Source organism: Solanum dulcamara, chromosome 3, assembly GCF_947179165.1.
Source record: "Solanum dulcamara chromosome 3, daSolDulc1.2, whole genome shotgun sequence".
In the NCBI taxonomy this organism is placed as follows: domain Eukaryota; kingdom Viridiplantae; phylum Streptophyta; class Magnoliopsida; order Solanales; family Solanaceae; genus Solanum; species Solanum dulcamara.
Genome location: NC_077239.1, coordinates 77,013,327 through 77,036,394, shown reverse-complemented (window position 1 = coordinate 77,036,394; position 23,068 = coordinate 77,013,327). Strand labels below are relative to the sequence as shown.

The 23,068-nt window shown below is 33.7% G+C and overlaps 2 protein-coding genes across 4 annotated transcripts; one reads left to right on the top strand and one right to left on the bottom strand.

Annotated features, from left to right (window-relative positions):
* Positions 1–2,183: 2,183 nt before the first annotated feature.
* Positions 2,184–11,054, bottom strand: LOC129883054 (uncharacterized). Its single transcript, XM_055957604.1, has 11 exons — positions 10,343–11,054; positions 7,978–8,242; positions 7,574–7,733; positions 6,715–7,414; positions 6,178–6,607; positions 5,903–6,084; positions 5,505–5,661; positions 4,725–4,952; positions 4,232–4,582; positions 3,151–3,252; positions 2,184–2,799 (listed from the first exon to the last, which is right to left on the bottom strand). Exons 1-11 carry the CDS (start codon positions 10,855–10,857, stop codon positions 2,539–2,541), a joined length of 3,351 nt encoding a protein of 1,116 aa, XP_055813579.1. The 5' UTR covers positions 10,858–11,054; the 3' UTR covers positions 2,184–2,538.
* A 7,906-nt stretch (positions 11,055–18,960) lies between these two features.
* LOC129883052 (meiotic recombination protein DMC1 homolog) lies at positions 18,961–22,886 on the top strand. 3 transcript variants are annotated; one of them, XM_055957602.1, is made up of 15 exons: positions 18,961–19,043; positions 19,141–19,217; positions 20,298–20,389; positions 20,495–20,566; positions 20,658–20,696; positions 20,920–20,977; positions 21,079–21,124; positions 21,215–21,260; positions 21,402–21,463; positions 21,605–21,671; positions 21,785–21,877; positions 21,960–22,028; positions 22,168–22,246; positions 22,507–22,691; positions 22,833–22,886. In XM_055957602.1, exons 1-15 carry the CDS (start codon positions 19,030–19,032, stop codon positions 22,884–22,886), a joined length of 1,053 nt encoding a protein of 350 aa, XP_055813577.1. In that variant the 5' UTR covers positions 18,961–19,029. The 3 variants fall into 3 exon arrangements, with proteins under 3 accessions (XP_055813577.1, XP_055813575.1, XP_055813576.1); XM_055957600.1 differs by lacking the exon at positions 22,833–22,886 and having other exon boundaries at positions 22,507–22,753; XM_055957601.1 differs by lacking the exons at positions 18,961–19,043; positions 19,141–19,217; positions 22,833–22,886 and adding an exon at positions 19,933–20,023 and having other exon boundaries at positions 22,507–22,753.
* The last annotated feature ends 182 nt before the right edge of the window (positions 22,887–23,068 follow it).

The window sequence follows — 23,068 nt, the reverse complement described above, 5'->3', positions numbered from 1 at the left end:
ATCCTTAAACCAATAAGCTATTATCAATAAATAACTAACATTTTTGTGATTTGATTATCGATTTCGATTTGATTTTGAACTGCCTAATTTTAGGTCCATAATCATTCATCTGTTGATTATTATTCCATTAGAACATGGAAAATCCTTTATTTAACTTAACATTTGATTGTATTTTGGTTTTAAAATAGGGTAACTTGTAAAAATCTCACTAGTTTGCTAGTTTGCAATATTACGAATCTTATCAAATTTTGGTGCGTTCAGATACATGTATCATGGGATATATGAGTCAAAATTAAGTGTAATTTGTTCTAGGTACACTGTATCCAAGTGGATCCCCATGTATTTGGAATACATAGAAAAATCTCACTCGCCTCCCTCTCATCTTGCTCGTCACTCTATCTCACTAGATATATGCATGTATCTGGATGGAAACATGTGAATCACACTAGATCCATCCAGATACATGCATATATCTAGTGTGATTCACATGTATCTGGGATACATAGACCATCTCGATCGCCTCTCTCCCTATTTCAGTATATCTGTGCAAAAAATATGTATTTAAAAGTATCTGACTTGAAATCTGATATGAAATTATTAATTAGTGATATAAAATATAATTATTTTAAACTATAAGGAGAATTAGTAAATATTGTAGGATTGCTCGTGCGATCAGGTTGTTTCTCCTTTAAAATATCAAAGTTCTGTTTATTTATACCGACAGTCAGTGTAACAAACAATTTGACAAAATACTCTTCTTCATTTTTATTTATTTATTTGCTTTATGCCTTTCCTTTTCTCCAACAGTGAAAACATTTTTAAGTTTAAAAATTAAGAAAAGGATTTTCAACTCTTTTATATATATATATTTCTCTTTTGGCAAAGCCTAGAAGAAAGGGTTATTATTACGTCCATGCATGCTCAAAAAAAAAAGGATGATAATCTTTTACTTTGGAGGCTTTTTGCTTCTATTTGACTAAATTTATTTATAATAGTACATATGCTGTTTAACTTTTTTTTTTGTTTTGTTTTGAACATTCATTTTTTTCACTATTATGTGGTACAACAATAAAATAAAAAATGCAACTAATTGTTTTACCCAAGCAAACAATTACTTAACAAATGTTGAAAGAAAAAGTAAAAGATAAAAAGAATAAGCACGAGCCAACTAACTTTTTTTAAAGGCAAATGATGGAATGGAAATGACTACTGGGCTTCAACATCACAAAACAATGAAAAACTTATCAAATTACACATCTTATATTTTTATATTTTCAATTATTCTCTATTATTTGTAAAAATTTCAAAAATCCCTCTTATGATACATAGGAATGATGCTGATACATCGCGATTTAATACATAAGTCATTTTCATGATATATCGTTAGTTGATACAAACCAAACACAAAATGTACTAGTAAAACATAAGTTTTATTGCTATTTTTGTTGTGTTCATGATATATTAGGTGTTATAAGATGATTCATAAGTTTTATTGATATTACATTATTTGGTTTGTATCAACTAGCGATGTATCATGAAAAGGACTTATGTATCAAATCGCGATGTATCAGCGTCATTCGTATGTATCAGAAATCTGGAAAAAAGAGAAAATTCGGATAATTACCAAAAAAAATCAAGATAAATTATAATTGAACTTTTTCACTATAAGATTTAAGTAAAATACCACAAAATCATTGGTGGAATTTCCAACATGTCCAAAAAGACATGACTTGATTGGAATTTCCCAAAGGAATTTGAAGGGAATAACTTTAGGAGTCGTTCGGTAGCTGATTAGTAAGTAAAATATTGTATAACTTATACAAAAATTAATACATGAATAAGTGGTTTTTTTACTAGCTATCAAAGGACGCCTTTAAGGATATAGAAAATATACAACTCTAATTCCCAAATAGACAAGATTCAATTATGTTTGCTCGGACTCTCCAAAGATACTACACTTGTCCAACAACATTTTTGAAAAGACCAAGCAATACAAAATAATAATAAACGCAATCATAAGATTTATAATCCCATTTGATAAAGAGTAGAAGTAGAGGCCTCAAAAGAAAAACAAGAGTTAACAAGACGATAATCCAGAAATTTCAATAGCACATCCAGAAGTCTTAGAAACTCAGAATACATTCATAATTATTATAACAACAACAACAACAACAAACCCAGTATAGTCCCACCATGTGGGGTCTGGGGAGGGTAAAATGTATACAGACCTAACCCCCACATTCATAATTATTATCAATTGGAATTTAAGGAGATGAATACATTAGATGGGTACAAATGTATAGAACAAGAAACTGGAAAAGGACTAAAGAAAATGATACAAGACACACACAATAAAACCATCACAAATGTCCTATGGACGCGAATACGTCCGTATGGTTTTCCAATTCAAATAAGGCTAAAGAACATGTTACATTGCTCAATGAGGGGTCAACAGACCCAAATATTGGGTCTGTAACTCCTGCTTAATAATCTAATGCTAATCTACAACATCCTAAGGCTACCAAAATTTGAGGAAGATCAAGAATCTTCTCGACTTTGTGAAGGGAGGGAATTAGCACAGGTAAGCAAGAGATTGTAGAGGTTCTCTGCTGTGGGACGGTCGTCTGGATCCTTCTCAGTACACCAATGATAAATAGAAACGAGAAATCTCAGGACATGAGATTCAGATTGTTTCTTGTCAAGGTCTGAGCCAGAACAAGACTTTGCTAGATCCTCTAGCTCTGCTTTGGATGCAGCCATTGCCTCTAGTTCTTCGGTTAGTTGTGGCCGTTTACCCGCCTGCATGTGTTATAAACATGAATTACATTGTTTTCCACCAACTAAAGCAATTCAAACAAACAACTTTAAGAAAAAATGTGCATGCGACAAGTGTACTTATGCAGGCAGTTCTTATGATCGAAAGGAATAGAAGGAAGAAAACCATGACAGCTCCGAAATATCCAACGATTGAGATACTTGAACCATTAGCCTTTAAGGTATAGCCTCCAAGGGCAGCCATAACAAATATTGTCCAAAAGGGGACTTTGGAACTTCTAAAGTCCTCGTCACACAATGGTCTTTCCAGCACATTAGGTACTCATCAAGGTATTTAGAGCATTACTACATAAAAGGTTAGAGATCAAGAAATACCTGAAGAGAATTGTGGATATCTAACTCGGATGACTCTGAGTAAGGAAGTTGCAGCGTTAACAATTCCAGAAGGACGCACCCAAAGGACCAAATATCAGCACCCTACATACAAAGAAAGACAAGTAAAAACCTAGTTCGGAAAACCTTTGAATATATTAAGCTAGAATTGCAGTTAGACGTGACAAAAAAAAACACTTTTCAAGTCACCAACTCAAAGCAATTAAACTCAAATGTTCATATTCAAAAGGTGAAAGATTAAACAGAAAATGAGCGCCTACAACCCATTCTAGACAATTTACCCATCGATAGAATTTGGGGGAAGGGTGAAATAATCCACCCACCCTCGCCCCCTACTAATATTTTTTGGCCATAGCTCCAAGATTTGACTTATTCTAGTCCTAGGTCCTAACTTTTCAACCATATAACCAGATAGCTCCTCAATCTAACTACTAAAAAGGGGAACCTGCAAAGTCAAAGCAAGAAAAGCCTTTTTAGCTCGAAGCAACTCATCTGTAACCCAGAGTTGAAGACTTTTTCAACTTCAAAGAAGAGAAAATATTCCCCCAACCCCTTCTGCCACAGGATACATCCTTTGAGATTAGCCGTCATATAAAAATAGTCTCTCAAAAACAAATAAAATTATCCTCATCTCCAAAATAGATTCAAGCATCAAAAATGAGGAAATTTAAACAAACAAATTACCAAGAAATTCAGGTGAAAATTTGAATTTGTCAATGAGTACATATTTATTGCTCTTTAATCTGTAGCAGTGCAGCAATGGAGCAGACAAAATATGCTTTCTTTTCTAGCTTAAAGCGATTTGAAGTTAATAATTGACAAGATAAAGCTGAATTCTGATAGAGGAATGAGTGATATATCAGTTTTTAGTAGAAACTGTGTGCCTTTTGAAGGTGGAAAGTTCTTGATTGTGTTGAATTGATTTCACCCAAGGGTTACAAATTGGCAAATCAGAAAGAACCACATTATTTTAGCAAATCAACGCACCCGGTGGCATAAAATAGGTACTTGTTAGTAGAGAATTCAATGATTATGATTCTAACTTCAAGGACAGATGACTTACCAACCCATAGATATTGCGCTTATTCATCGCCTGAAAGACCTCAGGAGCCATCCAACGAGGTGTACCAACACATACATCCGGTGGAGGAATTCCAGCATGGGCAATGCAGCAAGTATGTAAGTATGAACGAAGGGGAATCGCCATATCGAAGTCACATAGCTTTACTGTAGGGGTACCATCAGCTCTCTTCTTATCCAGATCTATCAGGATGTTTTCACTTTTTATATCACGATGTATGATATGCCTAGAATGCAGCTCTGTCAATGCACTTGCTACATCTCGGGCAATAAATACCGACAGCTCAATGGGAAGACGCTTCTCACCAGCATTAGATAGCTTATCTACATGTTTCTGCCAGTTAAGGACAAGAAAACAAAATGAGCTGAATACAAAAGGCAATCAGGTGTTATTTATACCCTTCCCACCCCAAAAGGGAAGGGAAATAAAAGAGAGGACAGTCAGATACGAGAGAAGAGTTCTAGGAAACATATACCTTTAGTGAACCCCCTTTAATGTGCTCCATCAAAATGGCAGACTGCAAAGTACGACTTTCTGAACTGCCATCTGATGAAGGAACCCATCTTGAAGATATTTGATGACCATAATATTTGACAATGCATGAACTGTTTAAGACACCCAACACCCTAACTTCTCCAATACAGCTAAACTCAAAATTCTTAATCTCGTCTGCCGTGGATTTGGGTATCTCTAGAGTTCGCACCTGCAGTGGCAAAAATGTTCATTCAATCATCTAAACCTCAATCCTGAACTAGTCATATGAATCTTTTATATTCATTCCGCTCAATTCAGGTTACTTGAGCAGAATCAATAAAAAGAATTTAACTATGCCTCGTTAATAAAGATGCTAGCCGAGAAAAATTCCCACAGTTACTGGTATAATAAGTGTCACTAATCAACTTTTATCAGCAGATAAATGAAGAATTTGCAAAATGAAAAGCATAAACCTGATAAATAATGGATTCCAGCTGAATAACAGAATAAGTCAAAAAAGGATTGGTTCGCTTCTTATCTATTTCGGATTTCCGAAACAAATCAAAAAAGCATAAGACCAGATAGACTGGTATATTCCAGTCAATAATGGAAAGTACAAAAAAGCCAGAAAAAACATTTTCTAATTGTTATATACATGCTAGAATTCAGCCACTCTAAGAATAAAATATATTTAATTCAAGTAATTTGGAGATTGGAATAAGAACTTAACTATATTTGCATAATAATAAATGCAGAAGTTAAAAGCAATCAGGAATCACACCTTTGCCAGAGTCTCAAGGGATCCCAATTTACACTGGACGAGGTTTGAGGGAGCTTTATGAATTTTATCAGCACCGGATAGAGAAGGAAAAGAACTAACTTGACCACGACTAGCATCTGGCACAACAGGAACATTTATCCGGTTCAGTGGAATATACCTGAAAGAAACAGCAAGATCAGTGATCTGGCCATTTTCATTTCCGAAATAACTTGGGAGAAACTAGAGTTTTTATTAACTCAAAAACTACTCAAGAAGCTGTCCATTTTCATCCCAAAAATAACCAACAATCACACTTGCTAAATCGAAAATGCAATATCCTCAAACACACGTATTTATACAAATGCTTCACCAGGAAATCAGTCATGAAGAAAGTAACACAAAATTGGAAAATTATTGACCTGCAAAAGTATTCTGGATCTGTCTCTTCTCTGATATCAAGGGGATGACATGCATCAACTATCATTCGAACCCATGATTCACCCCTCTTTACCACAATCACATTCCACGCATGCGGTGAAAAATCCAAATAACCTCTAACAAGCTCACAAGATATTCGAGGTTCTATTCGGTCACACAGGTACTGCAGAAGACAAATGAAATTTAGCAGTTCAGAATAAAAAACTAAATTCAGAACCACCATATCTAATTAGAGACATCTCTGATGACAAAATACCTTCATAAGCAAGGCCCTATGCCTACATACACCAAACTGCAAACTCCCAATAGGAACAACAATAGAATTTTGCCTTGATTTTATGGAGTGAAGTGCTTTCTCACAAAGATCAAGAAAAAGTATATCCCCTAAGCTGCTCGGACTCTCTTTTGTGATCATGCTGGTAGTGTCATCATTTCCGGTCGGGCATGTGCAGACAAAAGGCTTGCTATATTTCGACCCAGATACATCTTTCCTTGCCCTCTGTACAATTTTACTTTTGTCACTTCCACCAAAATGATCTGACACTAAAAGTGCAAGTAGTGATGCAATTTGCAAGCTGTCTACAGCAACATGTTCTCTATCTTTCAAAAGACCATCTATCTGATTAAAATGAAAGATCAGAGCTTGAGCACGTAGAGCAATGGCATCCAGCATTTCATCTCTTTGCCTGAACAGATTAAATAAGTAATCAAAATGAGTAGAAAGGCAAAAGCATTTCCTGAAGTTTGTAGTTGAAGTCCATAACTATTAATGGCATGCAAACATGGAAGTTACCTGTCAACTAAAATGACTTCCCGTGAATCAAGATGCAAATTCTGCTCATAACTCCTCAGCGACATAAATGGCCGATCTCGCCCAGCATCATAAAAGCCATCTGGTAAATAATCATCAATACCACAGAAAGACATCATGCTGTATTTGCAGGATACCTCTGAATGATCCGTTGGTCTGCGGGTTTTGCATGGTTTTGGATTATCAATGACCCCATCCAGGTGCCTTTTTGATTTTGGAGGACTATTCGACACCTCAGAAGACGAGCTTTCCTCAACCACATCAGCAGCATCAGAAAGAGAACCTACTGAAGCATCACATGTTTTACAATTCTGAATATCTGTGCATGTTTTAATGGAGTCAGAAGCAACACATGATGATCTTTCTATGTAATGGTCCTCCTTTAATCTGATATGTTCATCAACAACACTAGCTAAAGAGTCTTTGCACTCAGCATCTTCAGTAAACAGTTCTTTATCATTTGTATCATCATCCACTATGCTTGATGAGCCTTCCACCAGAGAATCGTCAATTCGCTCAGAATGTTTGCAGGAAACACATTTCCTGCTGTTATTTAATCGCTCTTGACGAGCCCTCTGTTGCAAATAGTACTGCCGCTTCCATCTCTTGGATTTTCCAGGCCGGAAACATCGATGACTGGGTGATGAGCCACATAAATGACCCGACAATGTGATAGATGCTCCTACACAATTAATAGTTCACACATCAGACTTCTCAAAGGTACTACCCTTCCGAACAAGACTTCTTAGAAGGGTAACATACAAGATGCCAAGGAACCAGAATGTGCAGAAAGAGCATAAGATATATAAGGAGGGGAGACAAAAGATTTCGAGGAACTCACCATTTTGGGTATACTCAGAGGTTTCCTGTTCATCACCTTCAAGCACGTCCATTTCTGAAGATGAACTGGTGAAGTCATCCTTGGACAAATCTATGAAATTCCCCTCCAAATTGCAGCATACCCATGAAGGAATGGAACAACACCTAAGAAGCTTATTGTTCTTCAGGGAATTTCAATGAAGATATATGGGTCAGGATAAGGTAATTATAATATATCAAGTTACTTGACTAGACAATTGAGACAAACACATTTCGGGTTTTTTTCCAGTGGGATGCAAGAAATTTATCCACATTAAGAGTAGATGTCTCTCATGTTATATACACTTATCGGAAAAGGAAAAGAAACTAGAGAAAAGCCTAAAAGCAATAAGTCTGGAAAGAAACTGTAATTTCAGTAACACATACCTGAAGATTGAGACTCTGCAGATTATACATTGAAAGGAGATCAAGGGTCTCCAAGGATGTTAATCTATTGTTAGAGAAATCCAAACTCTCTAATCTTTGCAGAGAAGACAACCCCGGAGGTACTTCAATCAGTTTATTATTAGCAACCCTAAGTGACAGTAAGGAGTTAAGATGAGTTATCTCAACAGGCAAATTCCTCATCTTATTGAATGAAAGATCGAGGCACTCCAATTTAGTGAGACAGGCAATTTCAGGAGGTAGGTATCTGCAAGAACAGCAAGGAACAATGGTATTATAATGGAGTACAAAGATGAAAAAGGTTAAATGGTTTATATATGTGAACTGAATCAAAAAGTTTATGGTTCACAACTTTCAACCTCTAGCGACCAAAAGTAAAGCACTGCTTACAAACGTGTCAGCCAAATAAAGATTTAGCCTTTCAGATATCAAAACAATAAAATGAAAGATATCTTTAGATATTAGACCTCATCTAACAAAATGTATCAAGTGTCAAGAGTCAAGACTCTGGTGTAACTGCACCCAATAGAAGGAAGACAATAAAATATAAATCCTAACACTTATTTCCAATATGAATCCTCCATCCAACTGCAAAGAAGACTAATTTCCAGTAATACCAACATTAAGTGACTACATACAACTGATAAATCACGCATACTAAGCAAAAGTTCACTTAATCTTCTATTAGCTATTGTACATACTACTGTGATGGAAAGAGGTGACAGCAACAGGCTTTCACTTCTGAAATGGGAAGTGTATGGACACCTTTTGCACCCCAAACCCCTTGAGGCAGCCTATTCTATATTCCATACTCCAAGCAGTCACTTCACATACTTCCCTTTTCTGTTTGTCCTATTGGAGCCCTGTGAGATTTAAAACATCTATAACTTTAAAATTATGTGGTGTACTCATGCATAGGCTTTCCACAACACCTGCTAGTCAAAAGTAGAATCATGTCTTTGGGAAAAATAATTCCCAAATAAAATGGGGACCTTGAGAGGGTATTGCCAGGACATCACAGCAACCAATATGCAGCAAATTGATTAACCAGCCAGATTTTTAATGTCTCAAAATCTTTAACTCATTGTAGTTGCAAAGAACAACAATACGGAAATAAAGGGAAAAGTCTTCTGGTGGCTGCATATTGCCAACCTCAAAATAAAAAATTTATCCATTATAAGGGCAAGCCATATAACCTCTTCAGCTATCAAATTACATGAGGAACAAGGCGGTGGAGATAAAGGGAAAAGTCTTCTGGTGGCTGCATATTGCCAACCTCAAAATAATAAAAATTTATCCATTATAAGGGCAAGCCATATAACCTCTTCAGCTGTCAAATTACATGAGGTAAAAATAAAAAGATAATTTTAACCTATCCAAGATGCACTATAGGATAAGAAATCCCAAAAACAAAAAAAAAATTACAATTAAAGGAATCACAAGGAAATAGATAAATAACACTCTTTATGACCCTTCACCAAGGACTAGTTATGCTATGTCATATCAACTAATCCCAATATCGTATCATATCCTGTTAAACCTAGTGTGGTCCTAGAGTAGAAACTGATACCCTTTGAAGAGTGCTAAACTCCTAACAAACAACTTACAACCTTTGTGCATATCTTTTAGTTCTGATTAACTAACTTCAATTTGAAGCATCTAAGCAGAAAAACAGTCTTTATTTTCTTTTATGGTCCAGCTGAGTAACCACATCCCAAAATTTCTTGGGAAACTAGTCATGCATAAAATTGTTTTGCTAGGTTATGTAAGTCTATACAAAACAAGTTTGAACTAGCAGGAAAATTTTGTAGCCGAAAACTGAAACTAACCATTTTATCCTGCAATTACTTTTTCCCTGTCTTTACCTCAGAAAAGCGGGACACGAAAAAACATCCTGGTAGGATGCTCCACCTACCTAGTTGCCCTTGTATTAATGGAAGTTTGTGTGATCATTTACCCTGCTTAATACTATTTAACTTGGGGCTTATAGTTGCAGTAGCTAGCACTTGTAAAAACTCTAGTTTTAGCAATTACCTTGTTCTATTAAATTCAAATTACTTTACGGAATGCAGCAAAACCGAAAAAGTGCAGATGCAACCTAATCTTCCAATAACACCAAAAGCATATTGAACTGCAACCTGCATATGGATTTCGGTGCTACAATATAGTCAAGTTCACAGAGAAACATCATCGAATCGGTTTAATATTTATACATTAACAAAGTCAGAATTTTCATGTTATCAGGTTAACTGACAGCCAACTACAGGTAATTAATTGTCTATAGTAAAACATGAGTTTAGTGTAAATAAACTTTGACAGAATAACTGCAAGAAGAAACAGATCTAACCTGATAGAAAAATGACAGACAGAGAGCTTAGTCAGGCGCTTAAGACCAGCTATATCTCTTAAAAGTGGAAAAGCTGAAGGTCTAGAGGGAACTTTACATAGCTCCAATTCTTTCAAATTCTTTAATTTCTGCAAATCCAATCCACTCATCCCTGGCAATGACACCTTCACTTGCAAACTTTCCAGTTCAACGAAATTCCTTAACTCTCCAGTTGGAAACAAGTTAACCTCATTCCCAAAAAATTTAAGTATCTTAACCTTCCCAAGTGCACCAATTGCCTTAGGAATCAAATTAAATACATTCTTGTACATATACAAACCCTCAACCCCACCTTCTACCCCTTCCAACAATGGAAAATCCAAACTTTTCCCAGAAATATCAAAACTTGAATCAAACCCAGAAACCATCTTGCTCTTATTCTCCTCTAAACCCGTCAATTCATCACCTCCGTCGGAATTTTCAGATACATTCTTGGATTTGGCACTTTCAGGACCATCTGAATCGTTTTCACCCATACGAAACAGATAAAATTAGAAACAAAAAGGATCAAGAACGAGAAACCCGCTTATATAAAGAGGAAATTTGAGAAGAAATTGAAGCAGAGGAGGAAAGGAACGCCTCCCGTCGGTGGAGAAGAGAAACCCTAGATTCTTGAAGAAGAAAAGGGACTAAAGAAGTGTAAATTATTAAAGTGGGCTTTGACTGAAAATTCAAAAACCATGCACTCCCTTTGACGCTAAGAAGTTTTTAAATTAACTGTTTGGACCCCTAAATATAAAGGTAATGCTAATTGATACTCTGATTTTTATTTTTATTTTCCAAGAAGGTGAGATGAGCGCTTGCTTCGAAGTTTTGAACAAGTTTCGAGTAGGGCTGAACACGAAAAATCGAAAAATCAAACCAAATCGATAACCAAACCAAACCGGGAAAAAAACCCGACATTTATTTGGTTTGATTTGGTTTGGTTTTTAAATTTAAAAACCGACTATATTTGGTTTGGTTTTGGTTTCAAGTCTAAAAAAAACCGAAAAAAACCGAACCAAACCGACTTTATATATACATATTTTAAAAATTAAATTTGTATATATATATGTGTGTGTATTTTAATTTTTTTATGAAAAAAATACAATTTATATTGAATTTTTATATTCTTGATCTTGGCCATGCTTTTGAATTATACTAGATTGGGTCAAAATATTTTGATGGACTTCTAATGAAATGAGTCCATCTTGCATGGTTGGACCCAAAGTAAAAGTAAACAAAATGTGGACTTCATATCATCATTGCTAAGAATAATTATGCTCCTGAGTTTAGTTTTAGGAGTGACTATTCTTGGCAATACTATTTCAAATAAGTTTAAATTCAAATAATGACTAGTGTCTACAAGGTGTTTTAAAAACCGACAAAAACCGAAAAAACCGATAAAAACCGACAAAAACCGAATAGTAAAAACCGATATAGTTTGGTTTGGTTTGGTTTGACAATTTGAATAACCGACTCAATTGGTTTGGTTATTTTTTAAATAAAAACCGATCCAAACCGAACCGTGAGCACTCCTAGTTTCGAGTATAAAAAAGTTGCAAACACCACAGTTGGTGTTTCACGAATAGCTATTATAAGTATTTTAATTATGTTGTTTTGCTATAATTTATTTAATTATTTTTTCATAATTATAGTTTTATTTGTTATGAGTATTTTTATTTGTATATTTTATTTGTCAATACATAAAAGGATAAGTATATATAAATTCTGTATTTATATATTTAAAAAAATTTTAAAATTTTATATATTTCGTTTGTCAATATACAAATAAGACAAGTATATACAAATTATGTATTTATATATTTAATAATTTTTCAGAACTTATACAAATCAAATGTATCAACAAATTATATATAAACAAAATAGTTATATACAAATTCTAAATTTATACGGTTATAAAATTTTCGTAATTTATACAAATCAAATGTATTAACAAATAGTATACAAATAGCTAGGGTAAGCATATAAAAAATTTGAATTTATATAATTAGGAACCGAATTATACAAATCAGTTACTGGGTCCCGAATTAAATAGCAAAATTAATTAAATTATAGTTAATCGAAATTATAGCTTAAATATATAATAACCATTAAGGGGTTGTTTGGTTACTGGATAAGAGTTGAGTTATTCAAGTACAAAAAATTGGATAAGCTTTACAATGTTTGGTAGCATTTTTGTGTAAGGTATAAAATTCAACAAACATAATACTATGTTTGATTAGAAAATTAGAAAATCACATAAGTAATACATGTATAAGTTATGAATCAATCTATGTATTATTTAATGTGGATAGAATATGGAATAAGCTATACTTAAATAACTAATAGACGAATAAAAATACAAATTGACAACGTTATCCTTCTTTAGGGTAATTATAAGCAAACCTAACTCACATAAAAAAAAAAAAAAAGCCATTGTTCTTCTTTATGCATAAGAGCTCTCAAGATGATTACAGGCGGAAGAAGTTTGATTTCTTCACAGCCGGCATTCTCAAATGATGCGAAGAAGCTTTTCGTATGCACAGAAAACACCGTTTCTATATCAATTCTAAAGTTGAGAATTTCAATTTTTTAGACTTCTCAAGAAAATGTTGATTTTCCTCAAGTTAATCTGTTGAGAGACGAATGATCAAATATATGGACCAATGATCAAACATCTGGACCTTATGAAATTTTGTGATTCAAGAATATAATGATAATAAATAATTAATTTTTAAGAAGTATATAATATTTATTAATTTTTAGCATAACACCCAAAGAAATTATTAAATCCGGCATAATTTAAACTTGCATAACTAATACCTACATAACTAAACCCTACATTATTAATACATGTATTACTAATACCTGCATAACTCTAACTAACAACCAAACGGCCCCTAAATGTTTATCATTTCGCATAATTTTTCCTAAAATTTTTCACTTTTCTGGAGTTGAATTCTAAAAAACATATTTGGCTATAAAATTCCGTAATTCAACTTGAAGTTGAATTTTGGAATATCAAAAATTTTAAAAAACAACAGAAAGGTATTTTCACTTTTTTCATTCCAAATTAATTATAAAAATTTAGAAATAACTACAATTTATATTTATTGCCAAACATGAAACACTCACGGAATAAAGATTTTCAGTTCAAATTTTCACTAAAAAAAAATTAAAATGAGTTTTTCAAATTTTAAAGCAAATACCACCTCGATGCTTACTACTTATCCTCGTTCACTCAAATTTGAAATTAGTATTAGTCAAAGTTGATCGTGTCACACTCTTTAATTTGTACTAAATATCAATTAAAGATATTTCATTACAATATCATATGATTTGACAAAAAAATATTTATTTGATTTGCAACTCGTCCAAGCGAAGTTATAACTTATAGCGTTACATCTAATATTTTGCATTTAACTCTTCTATCATATGCTCGACAATATTTACAACAAACTAGAGTTAATACTTACTCATATGCACAAAGTTTATAAAGTACATGTTCACTAAAAATATTTAAATATTTAAGATTATAGTAATATGCATTTTCAACGCTAGAGGGATGTAGGATTAACGATATTTTTTTACTTTTTTCAACGATAAAAAGTATACATCAACAATATACAAGTCGGCAAGTCCTATTGTTTCTTCGATTCATCACCATGTAAAATTTTTGACTTGCACATTATTATTGATTAGGAGAGAATTGCATTCCTTTCCTTTAGTAATTTTTTTTTGGTTTCTCAAGAATATCGATTGCTAAAGCAAATTTCTTGGTTTTGCAAATATACGTGGTGCGCTCATACACAATAGATGTTGAATTTTCTTTATTTTTTGTGTGTTTATTTTTTTTATATTTTAAACTTTTTTAGTGAATATTTTGGTTCCGCCACTTCTTAAAAGCCTCGCATATTAGAACATTAATACCGAAAATAAGAAACAATTAATGACTGGAGATGCCTTGCATCTATATGCGACAATTAGACAAAATTCAATAATGCGAACAAATTTTTGCGACTGAGTAATTAATAACTGTTTTATTCTTCAATTACAAACCTTTTTGCGATGGAGTACCGATTATGTGTCACAAATATTGTTTTCTCTTGTACTAAAACTTCTCTATATTTTTCATGGGCAAAAAATCCCTGCTAATTAATGGTAAAAGATTTCTTTAAAATATAGGCAAACGTATTAATATGATATAATATATTTTCAAATTAATTGATATCAATTATATAAAAAAGCTCGAAATGATGAAAGATATATAATGGGTAAATAAAGAAAGAGATAAGGAGGGGAAGGGAAATATGTTAAGGAATGACAAATGTTCCACGTTGGTGGTTAATGAGATTGATGGATTTCTTATAAAGCTTGGATAATCATTCTCCCTTTGAGCTAGCTTTTGGGGCGTGAGTTAGGCCTAACACCTAATTTAACATGGCATCAGAGCAAGAGTCGTCTCACCCAATGTTAAACCTCCGAAATTAAAATTGCCCACACACCAGATGCTAAGCACTGGGCGTGAAGTGGGGAGTTGAAGAATAACAAAAGCTCCACATTGGTGGTTAATAAGATGGGTGGACTCCTTATAAGGCTTGGACAATCCTCCTTCCTTTGAACTAGTTTTTGGGGTGTAGTTATTTCTCAACTTATACTTCTATCTATGATTTGAAGTTTATGAATTCTATAGCGAAGTCAAATAGAATTTAAAATTTATGAATTCTTATAACAACATCAAATTAATATATATAATAATAAAAAAAATTACTAAGTTCACTTGAACTCGTAATAGAAACTGTGGATCCGTTGCCCCAGTTTTCAAGATAGTCATTGAATAGTGCTGGTGAAATTATAAGATTACAAATTACAATTGAAAAATAAAATGAAGAAATTAACTTCACTTCTTGGCTGAGGCGCGGATATCTCGCTCTCTTTAAGGAGATTCAAGCCCACTGCAGTAAATCGTTTCACTGGTCCAACAGTAGTCCTCTTGACTTGTCCCCTCCAGGATACAACAACCTTATCACAAAAATGTAACTCAACAAACTCTGGACAAGAGTTGAGTTTAAAGCTCTACACAAAGAACACCTCCCTTCAACTAATAAGAACTCTCTTTTTTATATAAACTTAACTCTCTCAATTTTTTCTTCTCTTATCTTACATTTCAAAACAAAGAAGACCTCTCTATTTATAGGAGAGAAAATCATACAAAGATGAAAAAATAATAGAATGCCATCATTATCATCATTTAGTGTACCATTATGATTTAGTGCACCATTATGATTTAGTGCACCACTTATTAGTGATAATTAGATTAAAAATACATAATAATATGATTTAGTGCACCACTTATTAGTGATAATTAGATTAAAAATACATAATGGAATGATTTAGTCTTGCACTAAATAAAGATGATAATGAAAGACATTTTTATGCACTAAAGAAAGAATAATAAAGATGACATTAAATGTCATCAATGGACAATTGCTAAAATTGCAATTTAATAAAATGTTAAAATGCTCACACTAACAACTAGTAATTTTGTTAATGCTATGTCTATTTTGCCTTTTGTAATAAGCATTTTTTAATAACTAGGCAATGACAAATCTTCATATAGCAGAGAAGGAGTATCTATAATAGAAATTGGAGCAGGAATTTTATTCGTAGCACAAAATAATTTAGGGGGGGGGGGGGAGATTTGTTATCATACCTAAAAAAAATACTTCCTTACTGTATATTCATTTTTGTCTTTTTAAGCGAGTGGTTAGAATCCGCTCAGTATCAATGAATTCAGTACAGACGATGTCTTTCCCAAAAATAAATTAATTGGTGCAGAAGCTCTTGCAATTGCGTCAGCGGAAGCTGCTATCAATATTGAAAACGCCCTTAGCTTTTCAAAGCAAAGAAAGAGGAGCAGGAACAAGAAGTTGCCCTCTCCATATTGTACGTCAAGACCTTTCGGCTCCTCTCCTGGCTCTATAGTTCACCAACTACTACCTTAGTTGTTTGCATACTTCTTTTCATTCTATGTTCATTTATGAGTTTAAGTTATATACATCATCAGTATAATAATTTGTGTAATGAGTATGAATGTAGACTTCTCCATATTAGCAATCAAACTTGATGTTTTGCTGAAGTGTGAAAGGGCCTCTATAACTCTTGACACATAACCTATATCAACTTCACAAGATATCATTAAATCATCAGCAAAGCAAAAATTAGATAAGTTAGTTTCAATTATTTGCATATGGAATGATATTTGACATGGTATCAGCCGAAGAGTTGTAGACCCCTATGTTTAACTTACTTAATGTTGAGTTTTTCATGTTATATTATCCACGCTTTAATAAATCTTGAGTGTTAAACTAACCATAAGTTACTACTACTACTATTTTTCAAAATATTATACAAAAAATACCTTTCCTTAGCATGTGTGATTTCCATTTACAAACAACTAGTAAAAATTACCGCGCATAGATAAATAAATTTTAAAACGTTCTCTTTATAATAATTGTAATTCTATAAATCAAATTAATAGTAATATATTGTTTTTTTTCGATTAGCTCTAACAATTCTCATATCAGTAGTTTCACCAAAAAGAGAATTTCGAAAGGGGAAACAATGATATTATATTACACGATATTATGCATAATATATATATATATATGTACATGTATATGTATGACAACTTTTTGTTGATTATAGTCATAATATTATGAAGCTTTTGTCTCTTGTAAATTTGTTAATCTTTAAATTATTATATAAATTTCCATACTCATGTGCTATTGTAATTTTTTTGTTTTTGATTTTTCATCTGGTATTCGTATTAGTGCCCTGACTAAATTTGGGTCACGCATTACAAGTTTATCTGAGGGTGATGCTTTCAACAGGATTTTACCCATACTGAATGCTCAAACTCGAGACCTCTGGTTAAGATGGAACAGTCCCGCCATTGCTTCATCAATAATTTACAATAAAATTGTTCGTTACTATTCTCCATTACTAAAAGGTAAAAAAGAAAATTTTACTCTCTTCAATCAATCTTTATGAGTGACCTAATTCATATAAAGAAATATAAAATGACCAATTTAGCTTCCATATGCGGCACCTTAAAAGCACAAGTCTTCTGAGTTAAATCATGTAACATTTCAAAATTTAAGTACTAAACAATCTTCACTTTCACTTAATATTCAAAAAATTGAGCCCTCAACTAAACTAAAATATTCAAACATGATTTTAAATTCTGCATTTAAATTGGAATAAATAAACATTTCAATATTAGTACTATCTAACTTGTAATTTGATGCAAAGCTTTGACCACATCAATCTTGTATATATATGTGTTTATCCCACGAATTTTTGATAGAAAAAATTATAATTTGGTGCGAAAGTAATTAATTTTTAGAAACTATAATACTCAAATACATTAAGTACCTTGTTAGCCGAGTCAGTCATCACGCCGTTCTGTAGTTCTATTGTCTTTCACTCCAATGTATGTACGTAAAATTCAATGACTTTTAATTTTTCAATTGAAAACAACATGGAGTATAGAAAGACCAACAAAGTTTGGTTAAAATCCAGAATCAACATGATATTTCACATCAATACGTGAAATGGTATAAGCTTAAACTTAAACCAGAATCAGAATGGTATTTCACGTCCAATGTCTAGGATAATTCCCTTACGACTCAAATACAATCAACTTATGTGAAAAATAATCTTCTTTACCATATATACCATGTATTGTCAAGTTTTTAGGATAAAACGTGAAAATAATAAAGTATTGTGGATGATAACTTGAAGATAATGGTAGATGTTAATGATGATGAAGATGAAAGCAATAAAGATAGAGGTGATGACGACGACCGCAGCGACATCAGAACCAGATTGACAGCAATGGATATATGAGTGGTCAAAAAGACAGGTCCATATCTTAATAGATTTGATGGGTTCGTTGATCAGTAATTCCATATGGGGCAAATAAATTTATGATTTAGAATTCAAAATGATTAAAATTGAAATGGTCAGACGATAGAGACTTATTTGGAAAAAAAGAAGAGTTGAGAAAATTAAAGATGTTTTTATAGTTTTTTGTAGAAATTTTTTCAACCAAACCAAACACCAAGAGAGGTGAAGGAGCGGGACATTAATGAAAGACAAGTTAAGAAAGTAACTGTTGAGAAGAAAACAAAAAGAAACGACTACTCGGGAAAGGGGAAAACAAAAAAAAGCGACTACTCGGGGAAGGAGAAAAAGAAAAGAAGTGAATAGTTGCAATCGGAAAAAAGAAAAGGTTCTAAAAAGATAAATAAGGAAAAAGATAGAAAAAATGGGACAAATAAATAAATAGAAATCCTATACGGCGCTACATGAGATTCTCTTTTATATATATATATATATATATAAAAAAGTTATATCACTAACTCTTCAAAGAAATTTAAAAAAAGGCTCCACCAGAGTAAACTGTACGCGACCACATGCAATCGGAACCCAAACACGAAAATAAATTCCAATCCACAGAACTTCCCGGGTTCCGCTAGTTACATATATAAACGAGTAACAAAATTCATATTTTCAAACTCACGCGAAACACCACCATTTCTATTTCCTTTCAGCAAATTTTCAAATTTCCGATCACCGTTAGCCTCTCAATCTCTCTGAAAATGCTTGCATTCAAGTAATCTTCGGTTCCTGTATCTCCATCTCTTTACGATTTTCTTATCGTTCTGTTCTGACTGTGATAGTATTCTGATGTGTTGATTGATTGATTTCAGGCCTGAAGAACAGTTACAGATCGTTGAGAGAGAAGATATCGAAGATGAAGAAGAATTGTTTGAAGCTATTGATAAACGTAATATCATTTCTTTTCCGTCGCGAAATTCTTATGATTATCATTTTTCAGCTTTGGTCAGTCAACACCGTATTCTCGTTTTCGTTCAAAATTTAACTGTAGCGTTGTCGAATATTCATTATTCTCTACTGCTTGATTTTATTTGTTAGTTGATGGAAGTCATGGCTCTGCATTAGTTCTTAGTACTCTGTTTTTTCAGTTTGACTCAATACACTGGGTTCTGGAGTGCGATATGTAAATTTCACCTGAGAAAAACACTAGCAACTTTATTTAGCTTCAAAATTCATTTAATTTTACTGTAGATCTGGATCTGATTTGGTTTGCTGTGATACATTATGTTTTTCTCTGGAGTAGGTTAGTACATATCGTTTATGTACATAGTCGTTGTTTGCTCATCATCATTCAAGTTACTTGTTCAAATATTCAATCAATGCTAGTTGTGTTTGTGTGTTTGTTGATCTGATGTTTGTGGAGAATTGTCCCTGTTTCCGGTTTCAATTCTTCTTTTATAGTCTATTCAAGGAACTTAGTTTAATTTTAGGAAATTCATTGCTCTCCGTATTTCTCTTTGTTTAACTTATAAAATTCTGGCTCCAAATCGGCTGATTACATGATGTGCATATATCTTAGTAACTGGTTTTTGCACGGTTTCGAGTTTCTCTTTTGTTTTTGATATTTTCATCGTTCATCATATGTATCACGATCCTTTTGAAATGTTAGGAATGTATTGGGGATCTCAATGACTGTTTTAGGAGAGTACGAACTCAAATTAGTAGTATTATGCTCCTCCTGATATCTACTTTAAGGTATGTCACGGAGTAGTCTTTAATAGATGGCTATCTCCTCGAACTTATATAATTGAAAGTAAAATACAAAGCAGATCTTAAACTGGAAGGATGAAGCTATATTCTCTGTTTTCAACATCAAATATAAATTCATGTAATCCTGATGAACTTCTCTAAGGATTAAAAGTAGAATCAGCAAGTTGTTTATAATAGATACCTGCGTCTTGCAGCTTCTTCACGTCCCCAGCAGGTGTAGAATCAGCAAGTTGTTTATAATGGTTGGTCATTTATGCAGTGATCTCTCATGGAATCAATGCTGGGGACGTGAAGAAGCTGCAAGACGCAGGTATCTACACCTGCAATGGCTTGATGATGCACACGAAGAAGGTGAAAGGAAAAAGCAACTCGTGTTATTATCCACAAAGTGCTGCTTTATACTTCCGTTTGTCACTCTTCCTTCTAATAAGTATCCTAACTTTTTCTTGTTTCCAGAACTTGACTGGGATCAAAGGGTTATCCGAGGCGAAAGTTGAAAAGATCTGTGAAGCAGCTGAGAAGATAGTGGTTAATGATTTATATTCTGATAGTCATATTCCTGTTGATTATCCCATCTGTTTCTTCTGCTACTTACTTTCTGTTTTTGTAATCCTTACAGAACTTCGGTTACATTACTGGGAGTGATGCTCTGCTCAAAGTATACATTTTCTTCTCCCTTTCCGTTCTATTATACGTTATTAATCAATTGAAGTCACTCAATAATTAAATAGGATCATACTCGTATGGAATAAAATCACTATATTTATTTTCCTAGCCGTCCACTTTCATTCTTCTGCTTGTGTGGCATAAGAAAGTGCAAAGTCCTATGTGTGCCAGCATTAAAAAAGAACTGAATAGTTATTATTAAATGTTTGTTACAGAGGAAGGCAGTAGTTCGCATCACAACTGGAAGCCAGGCACTGGATGAACTCTTAGGAGGTAAACTTTTTGCTCCTATATGATTGAATCCTGAATGCTTTTTCTTTATACAGAAAGGACTCCTGATTCTGATTCTGTTTTTTTTTCTTGAACTTCTGAAGGAGGAATAGAAACTTCAGCAATAACTGAAGCTTTTGGGGAATTCAGGTAAGGATCAACTAACTATTATTTTAGCTTTGCAGTAGAAGCATTTGTAGAATATTTCATCTAACTCTGCTGAATGAACTATTTATTCAGATCTGGAAAGACACAACTTGCTCATACTCTCTGTGTCTCTACTCAGGTTCACCTCTGATCTTAGTCAGAAGCAGTGAAACATCTTTACCGTCTAGATTACTCCTGATCCTTTATATGCTTTATGCTTAATCATGGTATCATCCAGAATTTAACAAGATTGCCAATTGATTTGTCTGATTCATTGCAGCTTCCTACTAGTATGAAAGGAGGAAATGGAAAGGTGGCTTACATTGACACCGAGGGAACATTGTATCCTTGCTAATATTTCGCTACTCATATATCATGAAAATTCAAACTCGCTTCTATTAGTCTCTTCAGTAAGTAGCAGCTGCAGAAAAGAGAATGCTTCCCTTCCATTTCATATTTTTTCCTCAACCTAGTGTACTATAGTCGGCCAGATCGTGTTGTGCCCATTGCTGAAAGATTTGGAATGGACGCGGGGGCAGTTCTTGACAATGTGAATTGTCTTTTATACCCTCATTTAATCATCATCTATTGCTCTTTGTTTAGCATACTGATTTCTCAGCTGATTTTCTTATCCTTCCTTTCCTTATCGTGTGAATTCGTCAGATCATTTATGCTCGTGCATACACATACGAACATCAATACAACCTGCTTCTTGGTCTGGCAGCAAAAATGGCTGAAGAGCCTTTCAGACTTCTGGTGAAAGCCGCAACTTCTGGTTTATCCTGAATAAGATCATTACTGATGGCAGTTGTCTCAGATACTGAAATTTTACTTGCAGATTGTTGACTCTGTGATTGCTTTATTTCGAGTGGATTTCACTGGAAGAGGAGAGCTTGCAGATCGTCAGGTATAATGAAGTGTATAGCATGATGTTTGATTTGTTAAGCTCCCATCTCTTGATATTTAACTCGTCTTAAGAAGAACCTGCACTCACCTTTCTGATACACTTCTTTTTTTGAATGCCTACTCTTTCTTGCCATTTCCAGCAAAAGTTGGCTCAGATGCTGTCCCGATTGATAAAGATAGCTGAGGAATTTAATGTTGCTGTTTACATGACCAATCAAGGTAGGCAACCCAACCTTGCGCAGCTGTACAAAATGTTGATATGTTTAGAGTTAAAGTAGAAGGAACAAGTCTGTAGATACACTGCTACTTCCTAAGTGTCCATGTAAATCGATTTGACTCCAAACCTTCCTATTTAACACTCTTTGCATGACAATTTTCAAACAGCTAGATGAACTCCTTTTGTCTTACTGTATATTGATTGCTTTTCTCTATTTGAACTCTACCCATGCTGACACAAGTACTTGGATTGGTAAATGCAGTTATAGCTGATCCAGGCGGTGGTGTGTTCATATCAGATCCAAAGAAACCAGCAGGAGGTCATGTCCTTGCTCACGCAGCAACCATAAGACTAATGTTCAGGAAGGGCAAAGGAGAACAGCGTGTCTGCAAGGTGTTTGATGCACCAAATCTTCCAGAGGCCGAAGCTATATCCTTTTCCTATTGTATTAGTTTTTCTATCACATCTTACTGAGATTATACTTTACAGAGATTTTAAAAAAAGAAAACCCGCCCTCTATAGCTGTGATTGGTGCCATCTCTTCTTTCCACTGAGTCGAGACTAGTGCAGTGAATTAAGTTCCTTGACGAAAAACACGTTTTCCAGATAACAGCAGGAGGAATTGCTGATGCTAAAGACTGAAAATCAGCTAGGACTTGCAACAGAGAGCCGCTATTGTTATCTACTTTCATATTTTGATGCTTACTTTTTAATGTTAGCTATACATATCAGTTTAGCATAAATGAGTTTGTAAGACTATGTTTTCTTACACTTATATTAGTTGGGTGCGGTGTTATCACTAATATAGTCAGAGTCTAGTTCTC

Coding starts and splice junctions, on each gene's coding strand:
- LOC129883054 (XM_055957604.1), bottom strand. CDS start 10,857: ATGGGTGAAAACGATTCAGATGGTCCTGAAAGTGCCAAATCCAAGAAT. Junction 6,085..6,177: donor ATAGGGCCTTGCTTATGAAG/GTATTTTGTCAT, acceptor TGTCTTCTGCAG/TACCTGTGTGACCGAATAGA. Junction 5,662..5,902: donor GATCCAGAATACTTTTGCAG/GTCAATAATTTT, acceptor TGTTTCTTTCAG/GTATATTCCACTGAACCGGA.
- LOC129883052 (XM_055957602.1), top strand. Junction 21,125..21,214: donor GAAGCTTTTGGGGAATTCAG/GTAAGGATCAAC, acceptor CTATTTATTCAG/ATCTGGAAAGACACAACTTG. Junction 22,692..22,832: donor CTATATCCTTTTCCTATTGT/ATTAGTTTTTCT, acceptor AAGTTCCTTGAC/GAAAAACACGTTTTCCAGAT.